This window comes from Ctenocephalides felis, unplaced genomic scaffold, assembly GCF_003426905.1.
Source record: "Ctenocephalides felis isolate EL2017-DRISC unplaced genomic scaffold, ASM342690v1 CF-g0.4_SCAFFOLD_01492, whole genome shotgun sequence".
Classification (NCBI taxonomy): Eukaryota; Metazoa; Arthropoda; class Insecta; order Siphonaptera; family Pulicidae; genus Ctenocephalides; species Ctenocephalides felis.
In genome coordinates this window covers 5,225,447-5,235,393 of record NW_020537646.1, presented here as the reverse complement: position 1 = coordinate 5,235,393, position 9,947 = coordinate 5,225,447, and the positions used below count along the sequence as shown (strand labels likewise).

The 9,947-nt window shown below is 28.4% G+C and overlaps 2 protein-coding genes across 2 annotated transcripts; both read right to left on the bottom strand.

Moving 5' to 3' along the window:
• Nucleotides 1-1,560: 1,560 nt before the first annotated feature.
• LOC113370326 (zinc finger protein DZIP1L-like) lies at nucleotides 1,561-5,082 on the bottom strand. The gene is made up of 9 exons (XM_026610996.1): nucleotides 4,968-5,082; nucleotides 4,660-4,895; nucleotides 4,074-4,331; nucleotides 3,828-4,013; nucleotides 3,460-3,757; nucleotides 2,950-3,235; nucleotides 2,645-2,825; nucleotides 2,188-2,512; nucleotides 1,561-1,652 (listed from the first exon to the last, which is right to left on the bottom strand). Exons 1-9 carry the CDS (start codon nucleotides 5,080-5,082, stop codon nucleotides 1,561-1,563), a joined length of 1,977 nt encoding a protein of 658 aa, XP_026466781.1.
• Nucleotides 5,083-6,450: 1,368 nt separating this feature from the next.
• LOC113370325 (caspase Dronc-like) lies at nucleotides 6,451-8,135 on the bottom strand. The gene is made up of 5 exons (XM_026610995.1): nucleotides 7,977-8,135; nucleotides 7,532-7,768; nucleotides 6,899-7,227; nucleotides 6,664-6,797; nucleotides 6,451-6,587 (listed from the first exon to the last, which is right to left on the bottom strand). The coding sequence occupies exons 1-5, from the start codon at nucleotides 8,106-8,108 to the stop codon at nucleotides 6,451-6,453; spliced, it is 969 nt and encodes a 322-aa protein (XP_026466780.1). The 5' UTR covers nucleotides 8,109-8,135.
• Nucleotides 8,136-9,947: the final 1,812 nt, after the last annotated feature.

Below are 9,947 nucleotides of genomic sequence, written 5' to 3'. Positions count from 1 at the left end.
TGTTCTCCACAATCAAATCGCTCAATCACACATAACTGTAGTACAGGCCTATCAGTATAAAAAGATTTATGTTTTCTTTATTCAATAACTTAAAAAAAATATATATATTACTTTGCTATCTTTTGTTTTATTACATCTCCATTCATATTTCTTTTCCATCTGGTAACTATAGGGTCTGCTGCATGATTTGGACCCCATTTTCCTAAATTCCAACGACCTTTTTAAACCAGTTCTTCCACATGATTTATTGGATAGCCATCAACTACTTTATATTTTCCATGATAGCTTTTCCTATTTTATATGAACATCCTCCTCATTCCATTTGGGATTGAATGAAGAATCACCTTCATAAGAAATAAGAATTCTAGTATAGAATTAAATAATAGCAATTCATGTATTGATAATATTATGTTGCTAATTTTTTATTAGCAACTCACCTATATCTGGATCTGCCCAAGTTTTCCTGTCAGAATGTTCGAATTATAGACTGAGGACTGTATTCCGGCCACGATGTGCAACCAGTCTACCAAATCATCTGGTACAGTCATCTTTTAATATTAGAATGAGGATAAATACCTCCACGACATTTAAAATGTTTGGCAATTTGCTTGGTTGACATTTTGTTAACGTATTTAAATTTGATCATGGTTACTAGTGCTATCTCTTTTATCTGGTTACCATGGTAAAAAACAGCAAAAAATAAATGGCGCGCCTTTTTCAAATTTCAAAACTATCAGCATTAATGAATTGATACGTTTTTGGTAATATTAATATATAATATATCAAAGAAGGTACTAAAATTACAGAGTAATATTCAAAATATCAAATTTATTATCATGTTTTATAATATCAGATTTGGCATATAATTCATCAGGATAGAGAATCTGTCTCTATCCGTTTGTATTCAAAAGCTAAAATCACTCAAAGATACTTCATCTTGAACATTTACATTCTTTTTCCGTTCTTGGTGTTGCAAAATGGTATGGTTTTTGATGTGCTTTGGCGCACATTCTATGTCTTTAATCTCTTTTATATAGTTATTTCTGAATTTAATTTCAAATCATTTGAACTTTTATTAGAATGTTTTATGTTGTTCGAATAGAAGAATCACTTTGTAACTGATCATCTGGTGTTCATTATTCCTAGACTTTGAATGCTGTAATAAAATATTATATTATTTATACTTGCTGCTCTTTATAGCTATTTTGAACTGAATTACATTAATATTACCTAGATAAATCAAAATCTGAATCGTCCTGACTTTTACCATCACTGCTTAGTGTTTTATGAGTATTTGCATCCAAATCAAAAACAACGGTTTTTTATTGCTCCTTTGATCGCCAGATCCAACTTCAAACATATTTTTCAATGGTGAATTTTCAACATCTTTAGAATGATTTTGATGTAATTTGTCTTCACTTTCATCATCGGTCATTGATTCAACATATATCGTTGAATGTTTTTATTTTCAGGAACTATCAATGTTAGTTTTATAATTGCTTTGGGAATCCATGTCAGTTTTTAAGAAGTGTTACTCATTTGCGGTCGACTGGTGCTTGGTCACAGATAGGGGCTGGTGAATATCCTTATGGTTCCATCTTGTTCTTCTGTTAGATTTTTCACGTTATCGATGGAGGAAGAATCCTCTTTACCTGTAAATTTATATAAATAAATATATTGCACAAATTTTCTCCCACATTTGAGTTGTGCATAACCCAAATTGATAATATATTAAGTGAGAATTCCCACCCGTGAGAAGGCGGATTCTTCATTTTTCAATTGATTTGTGGTAGTATTCTGCAGAGGTTTTTTTATTGAAATCAAACGGTGTTGGTCTCAGTATAGGATAAGCAAGTAGTTTTTCCAACGAAACCGACGTTATTGGCTTTTTGACTCGCATTTCTGTTTCATAAAAAAATATTGCCTTATATTATAAATATTATTTATTAAAAATAATTTTTTTCAGGTCATTACCAAAGTTCTTTAAGTGATTCATCATCTGAAGGGATATTACTATCACTGTGATGCAATCCATCCTTTTTTAAAAACATTTTTTGTTTTGCCCGTGTTTGGAGATGATGTTTTGATTAATTTCGCGCTCGTCGAAGTAAATTCCCTGATCTTCTACAATAGAAAAATGATATGATTCTTTTTATAGTAATAATGAAAAATATGATATGTCGTTACCATATGATAGGTTAAATTGTGAATCCAATTCTCTTTTTAATTTTGTGGGAGATTTTTTAACATCATGTTTTCTCAATAAGTTAGGAAGAATTTCCATGGATTTCGTTTTGAATGCACTCAGGGCCGACCTGACTCTGCCCGTTTTCGGAGAAATGGAAGACCGACGATTTTCATCGTCACGGAACCAGGAATATTCTGTGATCCAACTTTTCTGAACGTTAGTTCTAACATCTCTTTGGGAAGCCGCGTTTTCTACTTCATCATCAATTCTTTCTTCTAACTGTTGGTAAACTTCTTCCAAGTTTACGCCACGTTTCGTAAATTGCTGATAAGAAAACATTTAAGTAATTTTAAAATATAGGGCTTCAAATTTAAATCCTTGATCGTCAAAATATAAATATAATTATAATTATGTCATATATTATCATTAAAATGATTTAACACTATAGTCACTTACTTTACTCTTCAACTTTCTTTCATGAACGATAATATTCATACATTTCTGATAATCCCCATCTAACATTTCATTAGAAGATGGATCAACATTTAATTTCCATAGTCTTTGTTCCAAATCTCCAATCAAAGAATCTCTGTACATTTTTAACTCTTCTGGATTTTCAAACAGAGCTTCCCGCAAACTTAAAAAAATTAAAATTATTTGATCATGATTAACTATGAATTTTTAAATAAAAATAAATATTACCTTTCCTTGTATTCAACATGTAAACTATTATAATTAGCTAGATATATTGAATATCCTACCTTGAAAGCGATCTATATTGTATATTTGAAGTAGAAGGCTTAGTTTTCAGAAATTCATCATGCAAGGATTGTTCTTGGTTGTTGGTTATTTCTTCTACTAATCCCTCATTTTCATCTCTGTCATGAATATCAGCTTCTACTACGATTTTATTTAAATTATTATTTTCTTTTTCTTTAATATTAGGAGTACGCGTATCTTTTTTTGAAGAGATTTGAGATATTTTATCAGGCTTTTCGTGGTTTTTATTAAAGCCCATCTCATTCAATGATGCTAATGTAAACCTTTCTGGAATTTTTGATTGTAATTTTCTTTTAGAAGATTATGCTCGTTATTATCAGAACCAAGTAATTTATAGAAGGCTGCAGTGGGTTGACTTGTGATTTATTTTCCTTATCGATACTGAAATCCTCTGTAGTCCTAGAGCGTAAAGATTTTGATGCAGTTTGGATTTTTTCTTGTGAGCCTTTTTCATACTTGATGCGGATTGTAGTTAGCTTGCTTTATGTCACTCAAGATTTGCATAAGATGTTTGGTATCTTGATCAAATTTATTTTCTAAAGCATCACATCGATTTTTCCAAAGGTTTTCTTGATCTTCTATTTTTCTATTAATTTCCATCCACGATGTCCTGTCTTTTAGACTTTCTATACTTCTTAGAAATTGCTCCTTAAGATCTTTTATTTCTAGTTCGTATTTATCTTCGCCTAATATATTATTGTCTACAACTGGCTGATCAGTGTTTACACTCGCGTCTTGAAATTTCCTATCACTTGTTCTTTTACATAAATCTATTTCTTCACTCGCAATCTAAATGTTAAATAAATTATGTATTCCAAAAATTAAAACTAAAAAATTAATAGAATTACAAATGAATTACCAGAGTTTTCTCTGCATTAGCCAGTCGTTCCTTTAGTTGTTTAATCTCGAGTTGCAATTTTACAATATCTATATGTTGAGAATCAGGAATAACCACTGCAGAAGAAGAGGCCAATGGTGGCATTTCACCTGATGCAACATTTGTTTGACCATTTGTTGTAATGTTTTGCATGGACTTGATATCTAACTAGCAAAAGAAATATATGGTATTAGATAAAAAATATAATAGATCAGATGTGTAACATACCTGATTTTGATGCACAACTGGACCACTATCTCGTTCTGGTTGCTCATCTTTATGACGTCTCTGCAAATGAGCCTGGAGGTAGACAATGTTTAGAAATGTTTTTCCACAAACATGGCAAGATGGATCCAAACCATGGGAGTGAATTATAGGTAAACTTCTTCCAGATTCTAGAGCAAAATCTTTCTCTATTTTCTTTTGACGTAATTTTTGTATTTGGTCATCTTTGGATTTTATATTCTTCTTTAGATTAGTAATTTCCTGAAAAGTAATATGAACAAAATATATTTTATCATCTAAATATATTAATGTAGTCAGCTATTATTAAAGATATTAATTAAAAAACATATACAAAATATAAATAAAATACAATATAACATATCATGATCATGTTTTAATTAATGGCGTTTTTAGTAGGATTCTGATCTGAATCTAATTAATTAAATGTATATTGAATGCTAATGCTACTTTCACATGAAATTAGATTAAAATTTCCATTATCAAAGCTTTGATAATATTTTCATTATCTAGATAATGAATCATATCAATAAATTGTTTAAAGTTATTATAATTTTGTGTTCACCTATACCTTCTGTTGCTCTTTTATGGTTGCCCTCATTACAGTAACACTTCTGTCCAGAAATTGTTTGCAAAACAATAAATACTGAATTGCTAACTGAGACACTCGGAAGAGCTTACTAACTGCTGCGTCTAATGCTCGAGATTCCAGGAGACTTCCTATGGGGCCATCCAAAATATATTGAAGAGAATATTCAAGACTTGCAAAATCTCTTTCTCTATAAATTCGATCCACATCTACACTGCCTAAAGAATAAATCATGATAAATATAATAAAGTGGTTTAAAAGTGATATTAACAATAATTATAGATTCTAACCTATAGATGCCCAATCAAATTTTCCCGGTAGCGAAGGATCGTTAAAACAGAAGCCAGCTTCTTTCGCCAACTTGGGAAAATCGTGGTGCCATGTGTACGATACTCGACAAGACATAATTAATTACACCTTATAATTTATTATGCATACATATGTTTTCAAATAATATATCTATATTATAAACAATTGGTTTGAATTACGTGAAGTATTCAAATACCTTGTTTATTTACTTTTTCAATACCTCTTCTCGTTGCCAGGTAACGGATGTAACCGATTTTGTACATTTCCGGCGCTGCCACCATAGAAAAACAACAACCTAAATAATATATAAATAAACTATGTAAATGAAAAAGACAATTATAATACATTTGTTACATAACAAAAAATTAAAAAGACATATAAAAAGTTAATTGCATTTATGATTATTCTTAGATAAACAACAGTCTCAATCGCCTCAATGAAAAATATCTCTAGCGAAGTGTTGCCATTGCTGATTTTTTAAATAAAAAAAAAAGGAAACTAAAATTAAAAATATAACTATAGCCATATCATCTAAGTTTTTGTATTATTAGTATTATTATACTATTTGTATTACTATTTATCGGCTCGATTTACAATCACATTCTATTTTTATAATTACTTTACAAACACCATTTGACAGCTCAACACTGTCAACGAGCTGTCATTTGTAATCGAAATCGAGGTATGAAAGTGATAAGATAACATTTCTATTTTTTTACTGTATTTTTATTACCATAGCATTAATTTCGATTTTTTATTTTGCAGTTACAATAACAATTATGGTACTTCTTGGATCTGTAAGATCATTAGCGCTTCAAAGCGCGAAGGCTAGAATACCTATGATAAAATTCAGAAAGGGGGCCGCAGTTTCTGCTGATCATAATACTAGTGGTTCAAAGAATCAAAGTCAAGGCAATTCAATGAATGTAAGTAATGTATAATTAGTATGTTCTTTATAATAGCATATTTGAAACCATATTTTTATACATGTAAATCGATTAAATGTTCATTGAAAGAAATTAATTTCTATGACAGATCTTGTATATAAAAAATTTTACTCACTTATTATTTAGATGTCAAGTGCTTATTCGACAGAAGCTATTGAAGATTGGCAACTACCTCTAAAATGGAGAAGACGAAACATTGATCTAGATGAAGTGGATTATATCAATCGTGGAGGCCCTGCATAAACTTAAATTTTAGATTAACATAGAAATATTTATTGTAGCAACTGTTCAAAAATATATAAATTATATTTCTATTTACAATTTTTTATTAACTGGGTATAAAATCACATTTAGTTAATTATAAAATATATAAAATTCATTGTTATATCTCTACTAATAAAATGTCTTTTAAAAATAAGTTTAGGTATTTACGTATCAATATATAACCCTGGATGAAAATAACAAGTATTAAAACTGATATTTTCATAATATGGTGTCTGAATTTTATTATCAGATGTTAAAAGTTTCTGAATTTTACAGCAACTTGCTTCATCATACTTTCAACATCTGTATCACACGCATTCTCTGCCCATATATTACAAATTGTATTAATGTACCAAGTACCAGTTTCTGCCTCCCGATAGGACTGAAACCCTAAATTGTTTTTTTATATCTCTATGAATGTTATATCCATTGTTTTTATTGTATTATATAGAATAAAAAATATTACCTGGTATTGTGGAATGACAAATTAACATATCACTACATGTGGGCATAGCACGCATAGTTGATCCTCCATCAACCATAGATTTAGCTAATTTAGAAGTAGGTGCATCATTAAGTGAATTATCTGAAATATCACCCCTAAAATTAAGAATTACTATAACATTTACTCATAAACCAAAAAATAAGTGTTAATATTGCACTATAATTTCAAAACAAAGCATATTTTTCAACATACCTACAACATTGAAATATAAATTTTTAGGTATATTACGTAATAAAGGGCATTGCCGGTTATTAAAACAGTCAGTAATCCATGATAAATATCTGGATTATGATCATATGAGAAAATATATCCATCTCTTTTAAAATCATTTCCATGGCTCATTACAACAACTATGCAACAGTCAGTTTTATGTAATAGTTCCGTATTTGAAGAAAACTTTGTTACAACGGTTTGTATATCATGCATATTAAGATTCATATAATCCTCTCCAATAAAGTCCATTTGTTTAAATAATTCAAGTAAATTGCTGTGATCTATTTCAGCCCCCAGTCGTTTTTGTTCGCACTATAAAGACAAGTATTAACTAGTATTAGAAGCCAAGCATAAGACAATTATGTTTCACTGTATTATCTTACATCATTGACAAACTCTATATTATTTATGATAAGGTAGACACCTCTTTTTTTGATCTCATTGGATATTTAGTTTCTTCAGTATCCATCATGTCATAAAACTGAGTGCCTTTTTTTACTTTAATCAAAATTGGATTAACTGACATATCAACCTGAGCTTGATTTTCTATTGCGCTAGCTTTATTGCCTCATTATTCGATGTTGGTGGCAACATAAGGATGTATATGTTGTGTAACCTCAGTTGGACTATTAGACGTCTGAGATAAACTTCTTTCATAATTGTTTTGTTGATTGTTAAGAATGTATGAAGAGTTTTGGTTATTATCATCGTTAGATGAAGTCAACAATCGTGCTAAATTAAAGTGAGCAGTTTCTTCGAGAGCCTCTATTAGTGAGGTAAATGCAGTAGGACCACGTTTTTGAACTGCTAAATATAAGTCTCTTTTTCTATCTCTTTCTGTGACCAACTTATTCTGATAAAATTAGAAATAAATAGAATAGTTAAACAAAATGTCTACAATGGAATTTATAAAATGGAAAGATAATTGAAATTAATACATATGACAAAATAACGTGAAAATGATAAATCTTAAGGAAGAAATCACATAATATCAAAGAGGAAAATGTTTCATTTATTCAGTACATATTTATAATTTGTTTACTACTCATTATTTATATTACCTTGAATCTGTCAATCATGCTTTCAGTAAAAATTCTTTTTTGCAGTAAACGTGGTAGCAGTATGTCTAATTTTGTTAGTTCTATTAGTTCTACTAAATGCTGGGTAATTTTATTCCTATCCTCAATATTCATTTTATCTTAAGAGTTTAATTCACAACAGAAAGTTACATAAAATAAATTAAATTATTATTTCTACCGTTCTATACTTCTCTCTTGGTAAACACAAATGTAAATAAAAACTATCAAAGCATGTCATCTTGTCATGATATGTCACAACAGAAAAATATAATAATGTGTCACAACCTGTAGGCAACTTCTCACTGTGAGGCGAGTTGGTGTAGTTCACAGATAAAAGAAACATAAAGGTTTGCTTCCAAGATAATAACGAATACAAATATTAGGGTTTCGGCACACAAAACGATTAAATACATATTTAGAAAATAAGAAAATAAACGGCATTGGTAGAATTAGTAAAGTCCTTATCCTCCTTATCCATACCTTATCTATAATGATATTAATTATTTTTTCTCTCATTATATACTACTTTAAAAATATGCCTATCGCAATCAGCTTCTTTTTTTCTCAAAATATTACTACTTTTATTATGATTTAATTAATTTTAACCATGATCAAATCATTCATTGATATTGTTTTTTATTTTATAATATAATTAATTCACTTTGAAATTTTTTCTATTTTGAACTGCTAAATGAGGAAACGAAAGAAAACTTAAATGAGGATCTTAAAGACAAAGATTATTCTATTGTTTTTTGCTAATATTTATATATTAAAATTTTATTAATAAATAAAAGTCTGAAATAGACTATACATAATGATATAATTTCCAATATACAATAAATTGAATATTGATACATCATTATGATATTGCAGATCATTAATAATTTAAGTCATATTAAAATAACTTAAAGTTGTATTTAAAATTATTCAAACAATTTCTTATATATTTATATGTATGTCGATTTCAATAAAAATCATACATTATATGTCTCATTTATGTTTAATTCATAATTAGTGTATAAATCTTTGGTTTATTACATATTTCTTGTACACAATAATAATTGATGATTCAGTAAGCTGCTGTTAATTAAACAAATTCTTTCTATTCAAAAGAATAACATATTTTAAACTAAATGCAATGCTATATACTTCTTTAATAGCTTAATATTTCCATAATATTTTATAAAAAAAAAACAGAATAAAAATTTATTTACTAATTAAAAAATTATGCTATGAAAATGTTTCAAAAATCAAAGTTACCCTGCCTGATTCATGTGATTAATGTGCCATTAAATTCATATTTGCAGAATTATGAATATATATATCGTATACACGTCCAATAATTTATTCTCCAAATATTTAAAAATTAGCCCTAGTTGGATCATGATTTCATACATTTCAATATCAATATTTTAACATTTAAAAAAATCTTAGAACTCAAATAAACTGCTGACATGTATTATTTAAATTAAAGCAGGTTGTACCAGTCACACATTATATTTTTATTTGCTTTTTCTCACATTTGCATCATTTCTAAAGATTCAAACTGATATTTGGATCAATTCCAAATATTAGTTTGGGTGCACTAAATACATAAAAGTCAAATGTAAAAGTATAGCTCTCGTGATGCATTAATGTGTGTGTTATTAAATGCAAGCAACTGGCCTTCATAAAAGTGTTATTTAAATAAAGCACTACTTGCCTACAAATAATTTAAAATTTATTGTCATTGATTTAATGCTCAGAAAATAAAGATTTGGAGTTACGTTACTACATTTAAGTATGCAAAATATGTTGTATTATTGTTTATAAAAAACGTAGATATTTTATGATATACATATAATAGTTGAGAGAAAACAAATAAAAAAAATGAATTTTTTTGCTTTATAAGATAAACACTAGAATAAGTTAGAAATATCGTAAGATAATAAATATTTGGTTACTTTTTTATAC

Excerpts from the sequence above, each read along its gene's own strand:
- LOC113370326 (XM_026610996.1), bottom strand. The coding sequence starts at position 5,082 with ATGTCTTGTCGAGTATCGTACACATGGCACCACGATTTTCCCAAGTTG. Across the intron at positions 2,513-2,644 it reads AAAGAAAGTTGAAGAGTAAA|CAATTTACGAAACGTGGCGT; the intron begins GTAAGTGACTAT and ends TTTTCTTATCAG. Across the intron at positions 1,653-2,187 it reads ACAATTTAACCTATCATATG|GTAAAGAGGATTCTTCCTCC; the intron begins GTAACGACATAT and ends ATAAATTTACAG.
- LOC113370325 (XM_026610995.1), bottom strand. The coding sequence starts at position 8,108 with ATGAATATTGAGGATAGGAATAAAATTACCCAGCATTTAGTAGAACTA. Across the intron at positions 6,798-6,898 it reads AAAATTTATATTTCAATGTT|GGGTGATATTTCAGATAATT; the intron begins GTAGGTATGTTG and ends TCTTAATTTTAG. Across the intron at positions 6,588-6,663 it reads TTGTCATTCCACAATACCAG|GGTTTCAGTCCTATCGGGAG; the intron begins GTAATATTTTTT and ends AAAACAATTTAG.